This window comes from Telmatherina bonti, assembly GCF_933228915.1.
Source record: "Telmatherina bonti genome assembly, chromosome: 13".
NCBI lineage: Eukaryota > Metazoa > Chordata > Actinopteri > Atheriniformes > Telmatherinidae > Telmatherina > Telmatherina bonti.
This window is the reverse complement of record NC_136611.1, coordinates 5,687,251-5,713,392: the sequence shown is the minus strand read 5'-3', so window position 1 is coordinate 5,713,392 and position 26,142 is coordinate 5,687,251. Positions and strand designations below refer to the sequence as shown.

The 26,142-nt window shown below is 41.6% G+C and overlaps 1 protein-coding gene across 1 annotated transcript in view; it reads left to right on the top strand.

Moving 5' to 3' along the window:
• The window catches only part of cds1 (CDP-diacylglycerol synthase (phosphatidate cytidylyltransferase) 1), a gene marked incomplete at both ends in the record, with an annotated part of 32,552 nt that extends 7,220 nt beyond the window's left edge, over positions 1-25,332 (top strand). The window contains 13 exons of the mRNA XM_079251196.1: positions 6,076-6,227; positions 11,461-11,557; positions 11,635-11,732; positions 14,529-14,668; positions 15,934-15,992; positions 16,737-16,819; positions 17,042-17,129; positions 18,676-18,744; positions 19,016-19,168; positions 19,869-19,988; positions 20,502-20,605; positions 22,543-22,674; positions 25,314-25,332. Of these exons, the coding sequence (XP_079107322.1) occupies positions 6,076-6,227; positions 11,461-11,557; positions 11,635-11,732; positions 14,529-14,668; positions 15,934-15,992; positions 16,737-16,819; positions 17,042-17,129; positions 18,676-18,744; positions 19,016-19,168; positions 19,869-19,988; positions 20,502-20,605; positions 22,543-22,674; positions 25,314-25,332 (1,314 nt within the window). The remainder of the gene's footprint in view (positions 1-6,075; positions 6,228-11,460; positions 11,558-11,634; positions 11,733-14,528; positions 14,669-15,933; positions 15,993-16,736; positions 16,820-17,041; positions 17,130-18,675; positions 18,745-19,015; positions 19,169-19,868; positions 19,989-20,501; positions 20,606-22,542; positions 22,675-25,313) is intronic.
• Between the last annotated feature and the right edge of the window lie 810 nt (positions 25,333-26,142).

Genomic DNA, 26,142 nt, shown 5'->3' with positions numbered 1-26,142 from the left:
AGACCTGAGCTTGACTGGGAGCCTTGCTTCCCACTTTTTCATTGATCCAAACAGTATTGATTCCTGTAATGAGCATTTCAGTCCGCGTGGGTCTTTGTGCTGCAGTTTGGTGGGAAAATGCAGAGATGATGAAAGCTGAGACGCTGCTACCAGCAAGCCCCCCCCCCCCCCCCCCCCCCCCCCCCTCGCTGGTGTTTGCTGCCGATTAGCCTAATTCCATGCGTAGGCTGTAGCTTATTGGGTTTGATCCTCCCAGTTGACCACATCCAGACGCTTGGTGGTGTCTGCTTAAAAGTTTCCATCGAGGCAAGTTAAGCCTGACTGTGGCTTCCTGCTGTCAGTGTCGTGATAGTTGTAGATCTCTGATCAATAAGAGCAGGAAGCGTCGTTTAGCTGCATGCTTAGCTCTTCCTCTCACTCCGACATCGGTACAAATGTCCTGGTTAAACGTTTAAAGGTTAACTTGAAGGGAAATAAGATTTTAAACTGATTTCTGTCTGAAATTTACTGATTTTATTCTACATTTGAACTTTTTTTTCTTTTGTAAATTTACAATTTTGTACTTTTTTTTGTGTCATCATCAAATTGCACATTTATATTTTGTATTTTTTAGCACTTCAGAAGGTCCTCTTAACATTTTCACACCCGATCCGTCGTGCTACAAAATCGTCATCCGGTTCCTGTAATAAAATAAATAAAAGTAATTTGTGGGGAAAAAAAGGACAAAACATCCTTTTTATAGAATAATTAGTGTTTGTTAAATTATGCTGAATACTTTTCTGCGGCATGTGGTGTCATAGAAAAGAATAAATGGAGGATTTTGTTATTGTCAGTAATAATATGTATTATTATAATGAATACCAAAGTGGTAACGAAAAGAAAGAATCAATTAATAACAAAAATAAAAACATATAAGTAAATGTTTGCATTTTTTAAAAATATTTTTAATTTCTCTGTTTAACATTACTTTAAAAAGTTCTTGAAATTTAATTCTATTACAATATTCAATATTTTAATCTATATTTTATTTTTTAAAAACATTATGTTAATACATCATCCTTAAATTTCTTTAAATTAAATGTGAGATATCTATTTTTATGATTTTAATCAATAATGGAAATAAAACATGAATTTTTTTTTTCAAATTTCTTTTAGCTGTATTGTTTAAAACATTCGATATTTGAGTTAGATATAGACTAAAAATGGAATTCATTATGTCGTAAAATGTTTTGTAATTTAGTAAAAAAAAAAATCTTTTTTCATAATTTTCTAATTTAAAAATGTTTTGAAATAATATTTACTGACCTTAAAAATGTGCATTTTGCATCATGGACTCCTTTGATTAGGGTTGTAATATCAATAATTTAAATAGTTTATCCTGAATAAATGTATAAATAGATATCAAATGAGCTTTTTATCGTTAAACTGTGTGTGCGTCCTTTCACTTATTTTAGAATCAATATCTGCTTTTCTATCATGAAAACAATAAACTTTCAGCTCGCTATGATGGCCAAAAACAAAGCGATGCAAAAAAAAAAAAAAAAAGAAAAAGCTTTTTAATTGTAATCTAGGTGACGTGCTTATTAAATCATGATATTGATCGGAGGTCATTGCTCCTCACGCCTGGTAGGATCGTGAGATTTATTACGCGCTTTTCTAAAGAAATCGTTGTCCTGACGCCAATAAATATGACGATTTGCAGCATCATATGCTAGCAGATACAGGGTTTCCCCTACATCAGGGGTCCTCGTGGGCCACTGTTCTGCAAGTTTTCCATGTATCCCTGCTCCAACACATTTATCTGGCTCCAATAGTCAATAAAGCTCTGCACAATGAGCGATTAGTTGGAGCGGGGATACAGGGAAAACCAGCAGGATTGTGGAGCTGGACACTCTGCCGTATGTTGACTCAGCTAACAGCTAACAATGTAGCCGTAGGCGACGTAGGCGTAGGCCAACACAACATTGTTGTGTTGTCGCCTCCCGAAGCGCAGCTGCAGTGGGATACTCTGACGTGCACGTGAACGCAGCACGCCGGGTGGCGCAACCAGGAAAGGGGCGGGGCCTAATCACACTTCATTAGTGGAGGACAGGTAAACTTCTGACAAGCAGTACCGCATGCTAACGAATAGGGCTGTGACTATATGCTTTTGTCCCAATTCAATTACGATTTTTTTTGGGTGCCGATTTGATTTAAATTGCGATTTTCACAATTCTTTCATATTACTATTTTTTGTAGATTAAAAATGAAAAAATGTATAAAACTTTTATTTTTGCTCGTCATTTTTCTTGATTTCAATGAGGGAAAAACAACACAGTAGCTAAACCATCATTCTGCTGCTATAACGCCCAAGAAGACATTAAAAAGATCAATAAAAATAATAAAAATGACAAATTTTGTCATGGATTATTTTTATTTATTTGAAAAGAAAATCAATTTTGTTAAAAAAAAAAAAAAAATCAGGTTTAAAATTGTGGAGCAAAAAAAAAATCCTGATTTTCGATTTTTCGATTTGATTTTCCCACCCCTACTAACGAAGTTTATAATATCTGTTCTAGTAGTTTCATTATCAGCATGTTTTCACACCGTCCGCCTTCTCCATCGCCATCAGACGTTCAGGCACAACACGTCAAAAGGAATTTAGGAATAATTTCAGCTCTGCGTGCCAGCCGCCTGCAGCAGCGGCTTCAAACTGCTGAGAAATCTGGCAGCCTGTTCTCTTAGCAAGACCCCTCCTCCATCTCCTCACCTCCTGCTCCTGCAGCAGAGACAGTAATAGCCAACAGGAGGACAAAGAGGACGAGCTGCAAGGACAGCCATGATTCGGTTGCTGTGTGCAGCTCCGAGACGTCAGGAAAACGCCAACACACCACCTGCGATGTCCATCATTTCATGCTTCATCTTTTTTTTTTTTTTTTTTTTTTAAGTAGAGATGCTCGGAGACCCAGGATTAGTCTGGTCCCCACATATTTGCAGAATTCTTGAAGGAGTTTGAGCCTAATTTCACATAAATTGCCAGATTTTCTGTTTAGCAGTTTAGTTAAAGCACATTGTTGTAGCGGTGCGGGAAAGTTCTGCGTGTTTCCGACATAAAGTCCTCAGAACTGTGTGAACATGAACACAGTGCTGTATGAGCTCTTTGAAACATATTTTTTTCCAAGTAAAATAAAATATAATTATACTGTTGATTCAATTCAATTCAGCTTTATTTGTATAGCGCCACTTCACAACAATGTTGTCACAGGACACTTTACATACACATCATTTCAGGCCATTTCATACATATCCTATAATAGAAACTCAATCAAATCAAAAAATGGGAAATCAGGATTTTTTTCTTCACAATTTTAAAATCGATTTTTTTTTTTTTTTTGTTAAAAAATCAATTTATATTAAAAAAAAAAAAAAAAAAAAAAAATCTAATCCCTTATAAATGTTGTCATTTTGTCGTCTTGATTGTTTTTATTTTACTTTTTACTTGTCTCCTGGGGCGTTATAGCAGCAGAATGATGGTCCGGCTACTGTGTTTTTTCCTAATTGAAATCAAGAAAAAGGACGCGCAAAAAGAAGTTTTATTTAAAAAAAAAAAAATTGTTTTTAATCTACAAAAATCATCAATATTGAAGAATTTTGAGAATGGCAATTTAAATCGAATTGGCACCCAAAAAATCGGAATCGAATTGAATCAGGACAAAAGCATATCGTCACAGCCCTAATAGAAACCAACTGATTGCATCGAGTCATGACTTGGATCCAATCCTCCATCCTGAGCTGCACGAGGCGACAGTGGGAAGGAAAAAACTCCCCTTTAACAGGAAGAAAACCTCCGGCAGAACCCGGCTCAGGGAGAGCAGCCATCTGCCTCGACTGGTTGGGGTGGAGGCGACAGGAAAGACAGAACAACATGTACAACTGCACTTATTCAGGAAGACCTGCGGAAAAAAGGAGAAATAAGTTAGAGACGGCAATACTGGCATATATTTATACATTAATATATTAGAGAAACAGAGTGAGGTACTTCTCAGTGCATCAGGTAACATCCCCATTGCTACATAAGTAATGGATGGCTAGACTACCCATAACTATAAGAGCAAAGAGCATAACCTGGACAGTTGGGTCCCGTACATGCAGACTCCAACTCAGGAGATGCTCATATCCTAACTATAAGAATCATGGAAAAGGAAGGTTTTCAGCTCCATCTTAAAGGTGTGGAGGGAGTCTGCCTCCCGAACCCACGGTGGGAGCTGGTTCCATAAGAGAGGAGCCTGATAGCTAAAGGCCCTTCCTCCCATAGTACTCTTAGAGACTCTGGGAACCACCAGTAAACCTGCAGTCTGAGAGCCAAGTGCTCTCTTTGGAATATATGGAACTATAAGATCTTTATGTCCAATGGAGCTTGGTCATGGAGAGCTTTATATTGATGCCTGGAATCTGTGAGTCTATGAATTATATTTTAGATTCACCTCTTTGATTACTTGTTAACATATCGGCTAATTAATCAGCCAATCACATGGCAGCCAGTTAGGGCGTCTAGTCATGTAGATATGGTGGAAACGACTTGTTCAAGTTAACATGTAAAATCAGGAAAATCGGTGTGTTGTTGGTTTATTTACTGGGAATTATTAGACAAACATCTCCAGGGTTTCCAGTAAAGCTCTGAAGAAGAGAAAACATCCAGCGAGCAGCAGCTGTCTGGACCAGAAGGTCGTCCTGATGTCAGAGGAGACTGGTCAGACTGGTTGGAGGTGGTGGAAGAGGACTTTGGCAAAGAACAGGAAACTGAAGCTTAAATTCAGACAGATTCACTGGAACTAAACTGGAAAAGATGGAGAAACGTTGCTGGTCTGAGTCTCCAGTTCAGCTCCACATCCACATGGTAGGATCAGAATCTGCTGGAAACATCATGACAACATGGATCCATCCTGCCGTCAGGATCAACGCTTCAGGCTGCTGCTGCTGGAATGGTGGGGGGAGGTTTTCTGGTTCCAGTTTGGTCCCATTAGTACCAGTAGGACCTGGTTTAACCTCCACAGCCTACCTGAGTCCTGCTACTGACCATGTCCATCCCTTTCTGAGCACAGTGTAGCATCTTCTGATGGAAACTTCCAGCAGGATGATGCACCATGTCACAAAGCTCACATCATCTCCACCATGACGATGAGTTCACTGTCCTCCAACGGCTCCACAGTCACCAGATCTACATCCAGCAGAGCAGCTTTGGGAGATTCTCATCATGATGTGTGATGCTTCATGTGTCGACGTGTCATTAAATACTCTGACATGAAAAGCGAGACGCCAGACAACTAATTAATAACTAATTATCAGCCACATGACGTAAAACGTGAGCGCGGAGAAGCTTTCTCTTTAAAAGACTGTTTCTAAATCCAGATCATAATTCCATTGAGGGATTAGTTTCCCTGTTTTCACTTGAGCAGCTCGCTGAAGCGCCTGGACTTCTTCTTCTCCTGCCTTTTATAGTTGCTTTTACTCAAACATTGCCAAACATGGTTAAATAGGAGCATCAGGGTAAATCTGACAGCTTTACCTTTAGAAATACGGTCTGTCGGACATGATTGGCGAAGAAAGCGCTAAAAATGGGAGGGTTAATGCCTGCACAGGGAAAAGTTGTGTCCTTTCTGATCTTGTTTGTAAAAAGGGAAAGAAAAGCTGCAGAGGTGGAAACATCTCAGCTGAATTCTCCGTCGTTGTTTCTGACGCTCGGTCTGAACTTCAGCGAGTCGTCTCGTCAGGAAAAACGTTGAATTCCCGCCACATTTAGAGCGCCAACCCCGCCTGAAGGTTAAACTCTGGTCTGTTAAACAACCATCTGCTCGGCCTTGTTTTCGTTCTTAACGTTGTAACATTCTCTGGTTTACGTCACAAGTTTTCCCCCAAACGAGCGAAGCTGCTTGTGTTTTTCATCCCGGCCTTTCCGCCTGTCAGCGCTGCTGCTACACACACCTGCGTGTCAGGTGGGAGCCTCATTATCTCGTGTGTGTGTGTGTGTGTGTGTGTGTGTGTGTGTGTGTGTGTGTGTGTGTGTGTGTGTGTGTGTGTGTGTTTGGTCAGGAGGCAGAAGGCGAGGACAGGCTTGGCCTGTCAGGCGACGCGGAGGGAGAATGCGATGTTGACTCCAAAGCAGACACTCCAGACGTTCCCCTCTCCACGGCAGACACGGACAACACTCCACAATGCCTGAACAAAGCTCTGGAGGGGCTGCCACCCAGGTACGCACCTGTCTAATGCAGAGGACACGTCCCTAACCTGCACACCAGATGAGACACTAAATAAGTTTTCTGCAACCTTTTCCTCCAGTTGCTCACACATTTACTCACCTGTTTATAACCGAAGCTGTGTTACTGGGAGGGAGGGGGGTCTGATCAGCGCAGAATTATCACATTAAAACAGCCTCCAAATCTGCTAAGTGATCACAAAATAGTTTCAGCGACTCATATCACTCTAAATAAACATAAATCTAATAGGAAAAGATGTGATTTCTTTTTATTCAGGGGTTTTAAAGTTAAATTAACACAAAGATTAATCTTTGGAATTGATGCATTTTCTTTCTTGCATCTTTTTGTGATGATTTTGTGAGAGAAGAACGACATGCATCAGCTTTTTTTTTTTTTTTTTAAATTTATTTAACAAAGTGTACATGTACATCAGAGAAACGTTGAAGTGAATGCATGTTTTATCATCTATTAGATCACAAGGAGGGCAGATTTCAGACTCTTTCGTCACAGATTTCACAAACCCTGAAACAAAAAGCTCAGCTTCTTGTCGTGATTGGAGGAAATCCTGCTGTAATATAGCTGTAAGAAGCTGTTTTCCCTCCATCAGCGAGTGATTGATCACCGTGGCAGTGGGCTTGTCGGACTAGACCTGATTTAGGTTGCAGCTGTGGGAGAGGTGTGAACATGCTCATGTTAATGCACTCAGCGATATGTTTTCAGAGCTTATATCGCTCCAAAGATGGTTTATTTCCCACACTGACACATTTTTTAAACCTTGAAGAACAGATATAGTATGAAAATATGAGGCACTAATCGATTTGGATGTTTATATATTTGAAGTAAAACAATAATTCCCAAAAACTGAGACTGTAAATCAAAACAAAATGACTCATCAACACAGATTTAATTCCCAATTTGAACATAAACAAGATATCTGCTGCTGAAACTGAGACGTTTTACAAGTTTAATGGAAATATGAGCTCGTTTTTAATCTGATTACAGCAACGCATCTCTGAAACATGGATCAGGTGAAACAACACGCTGACACAACACACATGTGTATCATTTGATAGATAATGGGGTTGAATGACAGCAGGTCATGGTTGGGTTTAAAAGGAGCATTTCAGAGGCAGAGACTCGCAATCTCAGACAAAATGTGTCTAAAAATGATACAATAATCAGAAAAAATAATGAAACCTTTGAAGGTCCAACATCCACAGTACAGATCATCAAAACAGTCAGAGAATTTGAAGGAATCTCTGTATGCATAGGACAAGCCTGAATTACACAGAGAATTTGAAGGAATCTCTGTATGCCTAGGTCAAGCCTGAATTACACAGAATTTGAAAGAATCTCTGTATGCCTAGGACAAGCCTGAATTACACAGAGAATTTGAAGGAATCTCTGTATGCTTAGGACAAGCCTGAATTACACAGAGAATTTGAAGGAATCTCTGTATGCCTAGGACAAGCCTGAATTACACAGAGAATTTGAAGGAATCTCTGTATGTTTAGGACAAGCCTGAATTATGCAGAGAATTTGAAGGAATCTCTGTATGCATAGGACAAGCCTGAATTACGCAGAGAATTTGAAGGAATCTCTGTATGCCTAGGTCAAGCCTGAATTACACAGAATTTGAAAGAATCTCTGTATGCCTAGGACAAGCCTGAATTACACAGAGAATTTGAAGGAATCTCTGTATGCTTAGGACAAGCCTGAATTACACAGAGAATTTGAAGGAATCTCTGTATGTTTAGGACAAGGCTGAATTACGCAGAGAATTTGAAGGAATCTCTGTATGTTTAGGACAAGCCTGAATTACACAGAGAATTTGAAGGAATCTCTGTATGCTTAGGACAAGCCTGAATTACACAGAGAATTTGAAGGAATCTCTGTATGTTTAGGACAAGGCTGAATTATACAGAGAATTTGAAGGAATCTCTGTATGTTTAGGACAAGCCTGAATTATACAGAGAATTTGAAGGAATCTCTGTATGTTTAGGACAAGGCTAAAGCTAAAACTGGATGCCGGTAATCTTGGGTTCCTCAGGCAGCACTACCTTAACTCCAGATATGATTGTCCTCACTGTTTGGACTCAGGAAGATTCCAGAAACCATACAGTTCATCCTGAAATCCACACATGCAGGTTAAAGCGCCATCATATGTGAAGAGGATCCAGAAACACGCCGTCTTCTCTGGACCAAAGCTCATTTAAAATGTTCTGAGTGGAAACCTGGATGAAGATGTGGAGTAGTTTGTGGACAGCATGGACGGCGTGTCCTGCAGACTAAAGAGGAGAGGGAGCATCCAGCTTGTTATCAGCCTGCATCTCTGATGGGATGGGGTTGCATTAGTGCCGATGGCGTGGGCAGCTTCCACATCTGGGAAGCTCCATCAATGCTGAAACATCTGCTCCCATCCAGACAACGTCTCTTTCAGGGAAGACCTTCCACCATGCTGGACCACATCCTGATGGTGGAACAGGAGAACTGGTCCAGTAGGACCACGCTGAACCACATCCTGATGGTGGAACAGGAGAACTGGTCTGCTCCAGTCCAGACCTTTCACCAGTACAAACATCTGGAGCATCATGGAAGCAGCTGGAATCCTGCATCAGAGATTACTCTCCTGAAACTCCAGCTGTTGGTCTCCTCACTCCCAGATGTTAACAGGCAGATGTTGGAAGAAGATGTCATCCTGGAACTACTTTTTACACACGTGTTGCTGCATCAGATTCAGCTCATATTTTCCATAAAACGATAAAACACAGTTTGATCATCCGATCCAACTATTTGTCTTCCATAAAATGTGGATTTTCCATCAGTTTGACACATTTTATACGCCGCACCTCAACTTTTCTTACGGCTTGTTTGCGACGTGATCGTCCAGATAGATGCATTCACGTGACGGATTGAAAAACCGATTCTGCGGCGGCTGCCGGCGACTGAACACGGAGTGTTTTCCATGAAGCGGAGGTGTAACCAATAAGTGACAGGCAGGTCAGAGGGCTTAAAGGCTCATGAGGAGGGAGGCGGTAATCCCTGCAGGCTCGCCATTGGAGGCGGCGTGCTGCAGAGGAATAAGATGAACAAGAAGGAGACAAGAGTTGAGGAAGTAGATTAATGCAAGGAGAAGGGTTGAATGGAGGTAGTTTAAACGAGCATGCGGCCCGAGTGGAGGCAGCTGTCTTTTTTCATGATGCAGCTATTTTTTGTTCTCCATTCATACAGCCGGCTGCATGCCGAGCACCGTCGCTTCGCTTTTGTTTGGCTTCCAGGCAGCAGCATTCCCTGCAGCCACACACACTGCATGGTGTGTGCAGACAAACAGAACAAAGCCTCTTTACAAGGATTACCACGAGCTGAATGTATAGAAATATTCTCCTAACTGTGCATTTATAAGCTCATTTTTAACTATAAGATACTTGAGTGAGGATCTTTTAGATTCACTGTGGAACAAAGTGACATTCATCTGCAGTCTGAAACTCTCAGCTGTCCTCTGGTGTCTGCGACTTGTTACGTAAGACCAGCTTCTCTGAGGCTGTCAGCCAATCAAAAGAACAACTCGTGACTGTCTGCAGAAAACAGGAAATGATTGGTGGGAGTGTCGGCCTGCGATCACTCTGATACCAACTGAAGTACCTCGTATTGTCTTCAGCTGCTGTAGATTTTCAGTCTTGTTAGCTTTGCTGCATAAATGTGACTCCTTGTTGCAGAAAAGCACATCGCTGTGTTTCGGATACGTTGACTACGTCTGCTTCACGTGAAGAGGATGGCAGAAGTACCGGCTTTTGACCAAATAACCCTTTTTTCACCTTATAAAATGCTTCCGGTTTCTGTAAAAATAAATAAAAACTGGTTTAGGGGTCACAGAACACAGAAACACCATGACCTGAACCAACTCTGACTGAGACGTTGCCATGGGAACAGCATCTACTGATCGCTTTATTCAAAGTCGGCGCTAATCAGCTGAAGAAGGCCGCAGCGCCACACGCACCAACACGCCTGACTCTAAATGCCGAGTCATCGTGCTAAACTTCACAAGCGGTTGGATCAAGCGGCAACCTCCGGTGGTTAAAAGTGAAGCCAATGCGGAAGCGCATAAAACTACAGTTCCACCTTCATCCACTAGGGGCTGCAAAACAGAGCAAATCCCCATAGACTCCCATGTTAAAAAGACCAACTTCACAGCAGGAATAAACATGTTTACAGCAGGAATAAACATGTTTACAGCAGGAATAAACATGTTTACAGCCGGAATAAACATGTTTACAGCTTGGTACAAAAATCCCTTTTAGGTTTAATAGGTCAGGTTTACCTTCATGACAACTGTGGGGGGAGTGAATTTTTTTCTAACTCTCTAACAAAATTCACCACATTTAGGGGCGTGTCCTTTTGATTGAAAAGTACCCGATCTCCCACTTCAAGTCAGAAGAACGTAGAACAACCGCAGTTTTTAGCCAGTTAACAACGGGACTTAGCTTTAGCCCGCTTACCTCCGTTAGCTGGTTAGCTCCCATTATCTCCGGGTTAGCTCGGTTAGCTCTTAGCTACAGAAAGCTCGGAGTTCGCTCGATGTCAATCATCCACCATGACACTTCATAAACCTACGGGTGATGTCACGGAGGCTCAGCCCCATCTTTATAGAGTCTATGATTTACACGCGACACGTGTTCTAGTCCACTTCCTGGTTTGCTGGAATCAAACTGAAGCTGCGTTTCCATGACAGTTTTTCACAAAATAAAAGCTTTATTTATTAAATTTCGCCACACTACTACTGCGATTTGCAGGTGTTCCCATTAGGCTGCAGTTGACAAGATTTTACGAGAACTGTGTCTTGTAAGGTAGCCACGTAACGTTATTTTGGGGTTTCTACGCGGTGCAGAGGATTTACCGCGGCGTTTCGAAGCCTTTTTCCACTCATTTACCTTTTGAATTCATTGTAAAACTCCGTTCTTTGCTCCATACTTCGTCATTTTTACGGGAAATTAACTGGTCACATGACCCCTTACATCACATCCAGGGGGTGTATAAAAACAAGGGAAAAAAACAATTTTCTGTTTTGTTTCAATATCAAAACGTCTGATAAACTACTTAATGAGAACGTAAAAAGTTTTCAGTGATATTTGAGTTTTTTTTTTCTAAATGTACATGTTTTCATTAGCATGTTTTTATCGCAATATTTACGTTTTGCGCAGTTCTAATCTCATGCTTTTAATCTTCACAGATGGAAGAACTACTGGATACGAGGAGTTTTGTCTTTAGCCATGATTTCAGGCTTTTTCCTCATCATCTACATGGGACCAGTCACTCTTATACTGGTGGTAAGTTGCTCCCGCCACAAGACATGACGCCTTTTGATTTTCTGTCTCCAAAAACTGACTCACGTCATCCGACGCAGGTCATGACCGTGCAGATCAAGTGTTTCCACGAAATCATCACCATTGGCTACAGAGTTTACCATTCCTACGACCTGCCTTGGTTCAGGACGCTCAGCTGGTAAGAAAAAGGATTTAACAGTAAACACCAGACGCTGGGGAATTACTGGGACGACGATTCCCATTAAAAAGCTCCAGCTGCAGGATTTTAACTGGGAATTATGCCTCAAACTTGACGTATTAATGTCTTAACTAGATTTTCTCTACAGTGACTCAAATTTAGCAGTGATGTGATTATTTCCATGCTGACAGAGACACAACCTGCCTGCAGATTTGACCGTACGGAACGTTTCGGAGCTGCAGTTTTGTCATTAATTTCTCCTTTTTTTTTTTTTAAAGTAGGGAAACAACAAGTAAAGGTACATTTACACATTTTCACACCTGCTGAAAAACCAGTCAAACCACCTTTCTGACCGCTCACCTAACCTCTGATCACCTCTCTGACACCTTTATCAGGAATCACAAAGAGCAATGAGAAACACTGTCAGGGCTCTTTGGAAGCTTGTCTGGCTTCTCGAGGCTGCAAGAAGAAGAAAAAAGTTTATTTGCCATGAGAGGCACGTCTGGAGCAGGGAGGGGTCACTACAGCGGAGGGCGATGTCTGCTTTATGTACAACAAACCCGGTTTGATACCTTCACCAAGGAGGTTATGTTTTTACCGGCATTTATCTGTTTGTGTTCAAGATAACTCTAAAAGTTTTGGACGGTGTTGGAGTTTTTGGAAATGTGAAAAGATAAAACTGATTTCATTTTGGTGGTGATCCGGATCAATATTTGGATCGAGGAATTTTGAAAGACCAAGGCAGAGGTTTCCGCTCTCCGAGTGCTTTTTTAGTTTCATATTTAACGAGAAACTTCGTCTGCGGCAGGGCGGGTAGACCGTATATGAGAGATTAACGGAGCCTCCGGCGGGTAAAAGTAAAGCCTATGCAGAAGTACATAAAACTGCAGTTCCCCCTTCATCCGCTAGGGGCTGCAAAACAGAGCGAATCCCCATAGACTCCCATGTTAAAAAGACCAACTTTACAGCAGAAATAAACATGTTTACAGCCTGGTACAAAAATCCACTTTAGGTTTAATAGATCAGGTTTATCTTCATGACAACTGTGGGGGGAGTGAATTTTTTTCTAACTCGTCCGTTTAAAGTTAATTTAATCTCGAAGTTCGGCATATTTAGGGGCGTGTCCTTTTGATTGACAGGTACCCGATCTCCTGCTTCAAGTAAGAAGAACGTAGAACAACCGCGGTTTTTAGCTGGTTATCAACATGACTTAGCTTTAGCCCGCTTACCTCCGTTAGCTGGTTAGCTCCTGTTAGCTCCGGGTTAGCTTTGTTAGGTCTTAGCTACAGAAAGCTAGGTGTTCGCTCGATGTCAATCATCCACCATGACGCTCACAGCCCCCCTCTCAGCTCCACCTCTTTGCCTACATTTATATTTTCCAGGTGAGACGACACGCATGACTCTGCCAAGATGGTGATGGTAGGAACCGCCCACCGAGCTTCAATTCAGCTCTTCAGAAAGCTACGGGTGACGTCACGGAGGCTCCGCCCATCTTTTTATATACAGTCTATGGTGTGCACGCTCCGGGGTCCGAGTGTTTTAAAGCCACATGTTGCTGTTTTACCAAAACAATCCGTTTTACCTGCAACTTTCCGCTTCATGCTTTTCCATGTTAGCCACGCCCACTTCAAATGTCCGGCCAATCAAACGACATTTCTCGGAGCCCCGCAAGAAAAAAGTTCTGCCAGCCCGATGCGTCGGGAACCGTCTTTAAACACGTCTGCGAGGACAAAATGACGTCATTTTTTCTCGAAGCCTCGAGAATAAGTAAAAGTTCTCGTTTCTCGTGGAGAAGTTTTAGTTCATGGATGAATAAAATAAGACCGCGGAGGATAAATGGCTCGTTGTCGAGGCCTGTTTGTCCATCTGCAGAAAGGAACCTCAGAGACTCGGTGAAGAAGTTTACCTTTAGATGTGTGGCGTTCATGCTGACTGAAAACTTGTGATATTTTATTTTCTGACTGCGTAGTTTATTTACCGTGTTCAGAATGAAACATGATCAGCAATGTGCTTTACATAGAAAACATGCATTACAGACATCCCACACACAACCAGGACATTAGAAATACTTCCAAGTGAAATACACAGTTAGAAAAGAAGGCTTGCAGAACGAACATGCAGATTTAAAGAACAGATGAAGCGAAACACACGTCGGTGCAGCAGCTCAGGCCACATGTTTGCAGATGTTTGGGTTTGCTCTCTGTCCTTGTGTGTGTGTGTGTGTGTGTGAGTGTGTGTAAAGAGCTTGTGTCTTTATTGTTTTTAAATGTCTTGTTCTCTCCTGTTTGTTTTAATCCTTATGACTTGATTTTATCTTGTAAAGCACTTTGTGTTGCCCGTGGCATGAAAAGTGCTGAAGAAATAAAGTTTGATTTGATCAATCGTTTCTTCAGGCGGCCACGTTTCATGGACTCGTTTATCAGCTGCGTTTTGTTCACACGCAGCTTCTGTTTGCCCCTCAGACCGACTCTGTTCCTGCTTTTGCTTTCTCTTGATGCTTTGCATACACCCAGTCCGCATGCGGCTGCAGCGTTCAGCGCGGAGCAAAGATCACTGCCATGCTGGAAGTAGATGAAAGCTCGTTTCAACCTGCCTCTTTTCACCAAGGTCACCACCTCATAACCACCCCCCCAACACACACACACACACACACAGCAGGTCAATGAACAGTGGCTGAGGAACACTGTTAAACACAGGGACACACAGCTACACACCAACCCGGCTTATCAGCATTCCAGAAAAGTCTGCTAACCGACATAAAGGAAGTGTGTTTTTCTTCTCCCCTGTCTCGTTCAGGTACTTCCTGATTTGTGTCAACTACTTCTTCTATGGTGAAACTGTTGCAGATTACTTTGGCGCTCTGGTGCAGAGGGAGGAGCCTCTGCAGTTCCTGGCTCGCTACCACCGCTTCATTTCCTTCGCTCTGTACCTGTCAGGTGAGTCCCCGCCTCCCAGACGCCGCCGCCGTGACTTGGACAAACACACACATGCTCTTTGGCCTCCGGGCTTTCCTTCACACATTCCTCTAGGAGGAGGAGCGGATCGGATTTCAGCAGCGTTGCAGGGGAGGGAAAAGATGAATAAAGCGTAACTAAACGTTTACAGCAACACGAGCTCACATCTTCCTCCTCAGTTTCAGTGTCTGGCAGCAGTTTGGATGAAAACCGCTGCGTCCTGCTCCGGCCTGGAGGTTGTCTAACTGAACCTGATCGAGGTGTCTCACCTGGTCTGACAACTGGAATAGTTTTATGTCAACTTAAAGAACTGAAATGTAACAAGTTTAAAAGTAAAAGATCCAGAACAGCTTGAGAGTCGCTCTAAACTTCAGCCCAGTGATTAATGTCCAGTTTCTGCAGTTTAGTTTGTTCTTATCAGCTTCTCATCGGGGATCTTCTCAGTAAACAATCCCGTCTGCAGAGCGAGGTGTTGCTTCATCTGTCTAAAAGTTTTTCATATTAGGTGCTAAAAACATATTTACAGTTTGAGCTGAAGCACAGACAAAAACACTCATCATCCTCTTTCACCGGTTCAGCTGCTTGCTAATACAAATGTCAAATCAGCCAATCACACGGCAGCATCTAGTCACGCAGACGAGGTGAAGACGACCTGCTGGAGATCAAACTGATCATCAGGACGAGGAAGAAAGAAGATTTTATCGTGATCTACTGGGACCATCTCCAGTGGTTCCAGAGAAGAGAAAACATGCAGATGTTGATGTCAGAGGAGAATGGTCAGACTGGTTGGAGATGATGGAAAGACAACAGGAAGTCCAGTCAGCACTGGTTCCAACCAGAACATCATCTCTGAACACACAACCCGTCCAGCCTGGAGGCAGGATGATGCACCATGTCACAAAGCTCACATCATCTCCACCATGACGATGAGTTCACTGTCCTCCAACGGCTCCACAGTCACCAGATCTACATCCAGCAGAGCATGGTACTGGTCTGGTGTGGTACCAGTAAGGTGGACCTGATCCTGATAAAGTGACTTATGATATAAACGTTCATTTTAAACTGGATTTCACAGATTTGATCTCCTATATGTGTAGATATACCAGTAACTGTAAACTGCTCTGCAGATAAAACATTTTTATGAAGGTAGTTATGGATCAATATTTCCCAGTACAGTGAATAAATATGATGTCATTGTCTTCAATCCTACAGTAAAATCTGACTGCATGTTGTTTACTCTTCCGCAGGTTTCTGCATGTTTGTGCTGAGTTTAGTGAAGAAACATTACCGCCTGCAGTTTTATATGGTGTGTATCAGCCAAGTAACTATCTCCTTAAATCCTGCTGTCCATCTCTTCTGTCCAGCTGACATCTTAAACTCTTACATAATGTTTCTGCTGCAGAAGTCTTTATTTCCTGACGGTATTATCCAGGGCTATGACGATATGCTTTTGTCCCGATTCCATTCCGATTTTTTGGATTTAAATAGCAATTCTCATAATTCTTCGATTTTGCTGATTTTTGTAAATTAAAAAGAAAAAAAATGTATAAAAACATCATTCTGCTGCTATAATACCCAAGACTACAATTTTATCATGGATTATTTTTATTTATTTTAAAAATTAAAAAAAAAAAAAATCTATTTTAAACTTGTGAAGCAAAAAAATGAAAGCCCTATTTTCCATTTTTAGCCTCTCTTTGACACATTATGACCATATCTTGTAGATATTTGCAGGACTTCTGCAGCAGCGGTCTCATGTATCTGCATCTGTTCTGCTCTCCTGATGTGTGAAAAGGGCTTTAGATTTCCACAGTTTTAAGGTTAAAGTGAAGCATGTGAGACTGCATTCTGTCCTTTCTTTCCACCTGCTCTGTTTTATTGTTTTGGACATTTCTGCGTCGCCTCACCCTGCAGCATGGCTTCATCAGCGCCATTCTTCCCGCCTCGCTCGCTCGCTCCTTCGCTTCACTCTTTCTGACTTCTGAGCAGGCACCGGCGACATTCCCATGCAGTGACACTGTGGTGTTTGTGTCTGTGTTTGCCATTCCAGTTTGCTTGGACCCATGTGACCCTGTTGATTGTGGTAACTCAGTCCCACCTTGTCATTCAGAACCTGTTTGAAGGAATGATCTGGTAAGGAGGACACAGACAGACCAGAGGGATTTGCCTTGTCTCTGATTGTTGTTGCACATGTTTTTTTTTATCACAAGTGTGTGCTCACTGATGTGTTGTTTGTGGTATTTTTATTGTTAACGCAGAAGACAACATATAATTTATTATTCTCAGATTAAAGAAATGGTTGGAACTCGTGTCATTCCAACACGTCTCACTGCAGCTGAAATTCCTGTTTTCTAGGTTTATTGTCCCCATTTCCATCGTGATCTGCAACGACATCATGGCCTACCTGTTTGGGTTCTTCTTTGGGAGAACTCCACTCATCAAGGTTAGTTATTACTCCTGTCGTATTGCCTCCATCTCACAGACAACTGTTGTTCACTGACAGGTATACGTGGAGGTAAATCTGTTTAAATGAGCGTCAAAGAGGAAAGTAAGTACATTTATGTTTATTAGATAAGTTAGATCTCTGAAACTAAATAAAATCCGTCCAAATTAAGTTATTTGTATTTATAACGATGGAAGTCACAATTGTTTGGTTTTACAATTAAAGGGATAGTGCATCCAAAATGTGTTTCAGCCTGTGAATGAAGTCTGGTTGCTGTCAGGATGTGTTGCAACAGGGAAGCCAGAGTTGGCCATCCCTGATCCTCTGTGGACGAAGCTAAGGTGTCTGCGGCATGTTAGATCTGTCCAGAAGCGCGTTGGAGCAGGTAGAGCAGGTTCAGCCGCGGGTCGGGATGTCTGGGGAAACTGACTCCAAACCCCAAGCCAGATATGTGTCAGAGAAGCAAATAACAAATCATTCAAGAGAAGAGCTCTTCGAGGGCCACAATCCTGCAGGTCTGCCATGTATCCCTGCTCCAACACACTTGAATTAAAAGAATCATTCACTGTGTAGAACTTCATTGGCTGTTGGATCCATTTAAGGGAGGCCTCTTCAAATGGGGTCCCGCGGGCCTCATGTGGCCCAGAACCAACTTTTATGTGGCCCCAGAATAAACATATTAACCAAGAACCTTCAGTCATTCCTACGCTGGTTAAGTAGCCTCCGATCCTACAGTCATGCAGACCATGAATGCAACACCTGGTTGCCTAGCAACATCAACCCCAGCTGTGTTGTTGTGTTTTGAAGTTGTAAGAGTAGCGCCAGCAAGCATGTCGCTCTCTGTCCCAAAACGTAAAATTGATTTAACCCCGCCTGGACTGAGTATTTGTTTATTTTTCCGTCACCGATGTGTTTAATATGCGATGAGTGTTTAAAGGTGATAATGTGAGGAGGCGCCACATCGAGAAGTTTAGTTTAAAATTATCCTATGTTAAAAGTTAGGAGAAAAATAGGCTCTGACTGGAATTTTTATTTTATTTTCTGCATTTGCCCTTTTTATGTGGGACTGAAGTTAAAATAGAAAAATTAATAAACTACTTATTTTTCTAAATGTAAATGTCTTTTTTTAATTTATTTGTGTATTGTTTCTGATTTATTTTTCCTTACTTCATTTACTGGCTCTGATAATTTTTTTATCTGAAAATCTGGTCCACCTGAATATCTAATTGAGTAGCCGTGATTTAAAGTGTGTTGGAGCGACTTTGGACACCCTGCTTTAAGAATAAACTGATCTCAGGTCAGATTTAAATGAGCTGACAGTATTTTCTGTCCCAAACACCAAACCTGGACGTTTTTAAAGCAGCTTCTAAGTGAATCCGGATCATTCTGTCTGCCTGACGCATGTTGAAACACAGTTTTGGTGATGACGGCAGCTCCGTGACCCACATCAGAGATGGGTTTGTGGTGAGATGGCGTGAAAAAGCTGAATGTTGGATGAAAAAGCTGGATGTAAAAGACGTCTCTGTTCTCCTCTCATGCCCTGCAGCTTTCGCCCAAAAAGACGTGGGAGGGCTTCATCGGCGGTTTCTTCTCCACAGTGGTGTTTGGCTTCATTGTGAGTACACTTAATGACATTATACATCTCAATCATGTGTTCTGCATTTCCTTCTTCTGACTTTCCAAGTATCCTAATGAGGACATTTTCATCCACTGTGAGAAAATAATTTGTTTTGCACAACAAGATGAGAAACCTTACGATCGTGATTTTGGAATCTAAATCGACATAAATCTGATTTTTTTTTTTTCCGTTTATTTGGATGAAACTTCAGATAATTTAGAAAAGAAGCTCATATTTGTCTTGTTCTTTGCCCCCCCCCCGTCCCCAGCTGGCCTACCTCCTGTCTCAGTTCCAGTACTTTGTGTGTCCCGTGGGCTTCAACAGCGAGACCAACAGCTTCACGGTTGAATGCGAGCCCTCCGATATCTTTGTGATGCAGGAGTACACGCTTCCAGCTGTGCTGCAGAACACGCTGAGATGGGTAAGACCCTGCCATCGCCGTTTCTTCCTGCTTGGTTCAGGTGTGAGGTGGATTCATGGGGAACCAGCAACAAACTGGTCCAGAGTTTCTGGGCTTGTGTCTCCGCGAGTTGATTCGTATTTATAAACCTCATCATCCAGCAGGAAGAGTTGACCTGTTTACATCCTGCTCACATCTTTGTGGCTCAGGCTTTGGGTTTTAGGTTAAATAAGAAAAAGCAGCAAAAAATGATCAATTAAACTGATTAAAAGTGAGATCAGTTAAAAGTTGGTGTGGAGATAAAATAAATGTTTTAACCTGATTTAAAAGTGTCGACGTGTGGCGGCTGGCAGCTTCTTCCACAGATAAATGCTGCTTCTCCTGGTTTAGTCTGGACTCTGATCTGGACTCTGGCCTGGACTCTGGCCTGGACTCTGGCCTGGACTCTGACCTGGACTCTGGTCTAGACTCTGACCTAGACTCTGACCTGGACTCTGACCTGGACTCTGACCTGGACTCTGACCTGGACTCTGGTCTAGACTCTGACCTAGACTCTGACCTAGACTCTGACCTGGACTCTGACCTGGGATCTGACCTGGGATCTGACCTGGGCTCTGGTCTGGGCTCTGGTCTGGACTCTGTGCTGGATTCTGACCTGGAATCTGGTCTGGAATCTTGCCTAAATTTGTCCCTGTTTTTATTGTCTTGTGTGTTTTTCCAGAAAACGGTGAACATGTACCCCTTCCAGGTCCACAGCATCTTCCTGTCGTCCTTTGGGTCTCTTATCGGACCTTTTGGCGGCTTCTTTGCCAGCGGTTTCAAGCGAGCGTTTAAAATTAAGGTAATGTCATTTAATTTTTCTCCTGTTTCATATCCGCCGGAGAAATAAATTCCGTTGTTTCTGTATTCACTGAACGCCTTCTACCAGTTTCAGCCTGGTTTCATAACCACTGACACATCTATGGAATCAGATTTGTTTCAGAATCTCCAAGCAAAACTTTTTAAAACTCAAGCAAAAAACAACAATTAAAACCAAAACTTTCTAAAACTTAAGTAAAATAAATGATCTCAAAATCAAAAATTATCAATCATCATGGAAACTATTAGGCTTTTATTTAGTTAAATTGAGTAGTTTTGTTTGTAGTTTCCTCTTCCTCTTTCTCTTCTCGCTATTTTGGTTGCGCTTCACAGTCTTTGGTTTTGATTCTCGTTTGTTTGGTTTCATTTCTGACACAAACCTTTCATGGGCGGGCTCTTTCAGGGGTGCATTCCGATTGGCTGGTGAGTTAGGCTTCAGCTGTGTCACTCAAAAAACTCAAAAACTTTTCACAGTCCGATCCTTCCTCTTCTCTAGGACTTTGCCAGCACCATCCCCGGTCATGGAGGCATCATGGACCGCTTCGACTGTCAGTACCTGATGGCCACGTTCACTCACGTCTACATCGCCAGCTTCATCAGGTCTGAAAAAAGGAACTGTTGGATACCCTCTGCTTATAAAGATTCTAGAACTGGGAGATAAAACTAGCTGCGGCTGCAAGATGTTACGACATAAACTGCAACATTTTTCCAGTCAGAATAAGAAAATGTTTTAAATCATTAATATAAAATAGAAATTTTAGTTCAAACCAAATGTTATTTCAGTGTAAAACATGACACAGAAGCTGATTTGATCTCATCATTGTTGCTATTATTTTATGCACTTCACTCCTTGGATTATGTTCCTCATTCCTGAATCAGACTCCTGACTTGTGAGCGGGTCTCTGCAGAGCTGAATTACGTGCTGAACGGTATTTGCGTGAAGTGTGCTGGAGAAGGGAAGCGTCTAAAAGTTGCAGGATAGTAGATCTTGAAGACCAAACTTGGGCATCCCTGTTTTAGACCAGTATTATACATGAAACCCTTCTAGAAGTGAAGAGATCTGAAGCTTTATCCACTGCCCCACCTGAAATGATGGATGATATGTTGTCACACCGGGGGGTTGGTGCTTCATGGATTCGTCCCGGGACTCATTAAATAAGGGATAATGCCTGACGAAGTGTCCATTATCAGAAATTAATGGACGACGCAGACGCGTGAACCGTCCGACGTCCATTAATTTCTGATAATGGACAACTCGTCAGGTATTATACCATGATCACTCACAAAGGAAATAATAAAAGATCAATCACTAATATTTTTACTGTTAAAATAAGGTTTTTAACAAGAAGCAGTGGAGCGGACTATTTAATGTCTCTTATGGTGTTGCCAACGTAACCCCCATTGGCAGCACCTGCAGCTCATTCAGCAGCAGATACTATTAACACAAATCACTGATGATGGTGAAATATGATGGTGTTGTGGGATGTGTGTGACTGTGTGGTTCAGGGAGCTCAGTGTGTATGAACGTGAGTGTTTCTGCATGGCTCGCCGTCAGGTGATCGAGCCTGAAAGATAAGTGTTGAACGGAAGTGCCGCCCCTCTCCTTTTAACAGATTCCAATGAAAATATGGTGATTGTCTGAAAATGCATACTTCTTCACAATACGAAGGAAATCGGGGAGGATGTGTGATGGTTGGTTTCTATAATAGCATAAGAAAAATTTGGTTGTGGAAAAATCTAAATGAGAGCAGCACGGACCTTTTTAATTCTTGAAGGTCGCTGTGAAATTAGCGTAACCGCTGGAGCATTAATGCAGAAACACGCATAGTCCGCTGCACCGCTGCAGGGTGACGTCAGAGCAGCTCTGTTCCTCTTTCAGAGATCTAGAGCTTCATCACAAACTAACTGCTTAAATATTATTTAATACGTTTGAAACAATATGATAGATATTTTATCTGCAGTGACTGATTTCCACTGACGATCTCGGTAGAACGTGAACATAATACAGTAGTGAGATGGGGAGGGATCGGGAGACTTTTCTTTTTTCTTTCTCCTTTTTCTACTCTGGTTATTGTTCAACCAATGGTCTAAATTAACCTGAAAAAAAAAAAAAAACTTGAAAACTGGCAGATCAGATACATTCATCAGTAACCACGGGCAGCTGTTTGACATAGTCCTTCCAGATATTCTTTCTGCTTTCGGTTTTGTTAGTCTGTCGCTAACATTTCTGTTGCCACGGTTACCAACTGGCATTTGAGCCGGCGCAATGATTTAGAATTAGTCGCCTATTTGACGAAACTTTTTTTAACTGGTGTCCATTATCACTTTTTAACGGACACCCTGCAACCAATCGAGTATTCACCCAGATCATGGTATAAGTCAGCTTAATGACCAGATCCCCCAGCAGACATTTGTACCAAGCAGATTTTACCTTTTACGTGGTGGTCTGGAGATTTTCCCCAAACTTTAACTTGACTTTCTAAATGTTTTGTTGTTGTTTTCCCACTTTACTGACAACTGAAACGTTTGTCTTACAGAGGCCCGAACCCCAGCAAGGTGTTGCAGCAGCTGTTGATGCTTCAGCCGGAGCAGCAGCTCAGCATCTTCCACACTCTGCGATCCCACCTGAAGGAGAAGGGCATGCTGCCCCCACCTGCTACTCAGGCAAAGTGAGAGCCCACCGGCCTCGCAGGATGATGACAGGAAGGTGTAGCATGGTTCTGGTGGTTTGTGTAAGCATGTGCACACACACACACAGACACCCATGTGTGTGATCCCAGGCCTCTGTCAGGACGCCCGTCATCACCCTGTCGGCTCTTTTTATCAACTTCCAACAAGCTCAAAATCCCAACGTGGACCCTGGAGCGACCCTCCAGTCACGCAACAAACTTAAAAAGAGAAAAACATGTGACTTTCTGTGCTTAAACAGTCACCATCCAAAAACACAAAACACAAACAAGCATTCAGACTGAAGAGCAAGCATCTTACTGGACTAAAGTAACTGTAAAGCACACGGCTTTCCCGCTGCGGGTGTAGCGTGGATGGTGAAGTTTTGCTGTGGACAGCCGTCATTGCACTGAGAAAAGAAAAAGAAAAAAAACACAAAAAAGAAGCTTTTACCAGCATAAACTGGGCCCAAAGTGTTGGGCATGTGGACCTGAGCTGCAGCAGACTGTTGAGACCTGTCTCTGCCGGTACGGGGTTGGAGATGACAAACATACTGAAGACACTTTTCGTTTTATAGACTGTGCTGTATTTAATGATACTTCACAGCTTAACTAAACATGTAGCATGTTTGCAAGTCCTGCCTTAGGCTACCACTAAACGAAGCTCATTCTTCAGCTCCACGTGAACGTTTAGCTGTTAGGTGTCTGACTAAACCAACTCGCACAAGACCAGTCGCTTACCGATCGACCGTTGGCCTGACAACGCAGAAAGTAGAGCCTCATCTGCACACTCAACACTTGAAGTTATTGTATTGTACATAAATATACTGAAAATATTTAGCTAAACTGATACATAATATATAATTCTGTATACTGTAAGACCTGCTGTGGGGAAAAGAACAAAAAGAAACACTTAAGTTATGAGACATGATGTGCGAATTTGTAGCCTTTAGCATGAACAAAGTAGATTTTTATCAGCCAGTCATGTAGTTCTAAGCTGCGGGAGAACTTTTATTAGAGATTGTGAAGAGACTTCAATATAATATGCTACATGGGAAATGCACTTGTGTTTTTTGTTGGGTTGGGTAAGATAGACGTCACTATTGTGTCTCTAGTGAGGTAATAAGACATAAGGCAAGGTTTGTTAAATCTTCCTGTAAAGCTCACATTGTTACACATAATTCTACAAAACAGCTAACATGGACGCAGCAGAAAGTTGCAAACTTACATAGAAATAACCATAATTTACATTTTCTGACCTAGTTTCTTTTCACTTGAGATTAAGAAGCTCCATTCTGTCATATCTCCAGCTGAATCCGCTGTGGAAATGAGCTTGTATGGGGTCAGACTTTATTAGGATGGTGAAGAAACAGTCTTACTCGAACGCTGCTTCAGGCTGTCTGCCTCATCTATCAGCTGGTTTCTTCAGAACCCTACGGTAGCTTTTCTTCATGTGCTCCTGAAAAACCTGGAAGGATTTTATGTAACTTTACAACAAACAGAGAATCGTTAGAAAAACAAAAGACCAGAATAACTCCCAGAAGTACAACAGTGAGATTTATATTAACACGACTCTTTTATTTAAACAAGATTCCCCCCCCCCTCCCCCATTTGTTAATGCTAAATTATTATAAATAGGTATAAAATATTACTTAATAAAAACACAAATAGTATCCATTACTGCAATTATTTATTTTTAATGCTGTAATCTCAAGATCATGAATCTCGTTGTCACAAGTTTCCTCATTCAGGGGGCGAGTGGTAATCTCATCATTAGCGAGGTGAGTTTCGGTCTTGAGTCCCTGCTGTGAAACAGAACTCAAACCAATGTTGGCCCTTGAGCAAGGCACTCAACCCCTCAGTACTGCTCCCAACATGGCAGCCCACTTCTCTCTAGTACATTTAGAAATAAAAATTAAATCACAAGATACAGCATGTTTTTTGCTCGAGATAAACCCCTCCTGTTGTTCTTTCATCTTGCTAAACGGCTGCGGTTAGCTGCTAAACTAGCTGGCTAGCTAGCTAACTAGCTAGATAACTAGAAACACCTCATTGTTTTAGATTTTTTTTTAATGATTATTTTTTTCAAGATGACAAAGTTAAGATTTTCCAAACACGACCGCTCTCAGCTTCCGTACTTAACTGCACTTTAAGAAGTTATTTGGGTTTGTGTTGTTGAAGTTACAAAGTGAAACAATCATGAAGACCAATGAAGAAAAAATATCTGATCACTGATAAAAACATTTTTTAATCCCATAAAACGGTTAAATATTTGGACAGCGAATCCTTTTACACAGAAGAACGGCCATGTTTCTGCTATAACAGAAATGTAGAAGCAAAATGCTTTAAAGGCGATGAGGAAGAAATTGGAGGAATATATATTTTTTTTTAAAAAATTATATATATATATATATATATGTATATAAAATTTTTTTTTTTTTTTAATTTTTTTATATTAACTTTGCGTCCACATAAGCAACGGTTCTTGCTGGTGTACTATGCTTATTACCGGAAGATTCCCCCTGGGAGCTCATGAGGGAACTTAGACCAGATAGAGTTGCTTAATTTGTCTCCACGTCAGATTCTAAAGTAGTTCCGATCTCTCGCGAGTGACTGTAACGAGTGTATTTTTCCCTCTGCAGTTGCACTGATGTGTCGTAAAGATCCGGATCATTTCTGAAATGGTCAACAAGCCTGTCAGAAAACTTTCCTTCATTTTCACCACTGTCCACCTTCTGACCTCATTTCTGGTCGGCTTGGGCTCTAAAATGCCCCCTAGTGGTTACTCTAATATTGCAGCTTGCAAACATTTAGCGTTACTTTGTGAGTACAGAAGGCGTGATTAACACATGTACGTGTGATTTAAAAGCAAGTTCTTGGCCTGAGTGGGTGCAGGTGTCGTTTTAGGGAATGATTGAGGTTTGAAGTTGAAAAAGTTGAATAATATACAATTATGTTACGCAAGAACAGGCAACTGCGCATGAAATTTGGGTTGAGTTAAACTGAGAATATCAGACAAAAAACTAAATATCAACTTAAATTTTATCCCTACAAATTAATTAACCAACAGGTTGTCTAAGAGTTACTTAAATCTCATTCCAGGTTACTTGAAATGTTTTCCAGGATGACCAAGACAACTAGAAATTAGTTCAAATGAACATAATAAATATGCAGCTTAATTATTTTAATTGTTTGTATCAATTTTTGTGTTGATATTTTGTTCAGTCTTAAAGGGCATGTTGCAGGTTAAAACCCCCTTAAATCAGTATGGAGATAAATATTGTGGGAACTGATGTTGAATACAAACATACTTATAAATAAACTTTAGGTTCTGTCAGAATTTGACGACTGCATCTAAAACGGCAAGACAGCAAGAGACGTAGGCAAAAGGAGACAATGTGCTGAAAAAAGCCCCCCTGCTGTGAAAAGCACTCATTTTGCCTGTAGATGGCGTATATTTATTATTACATT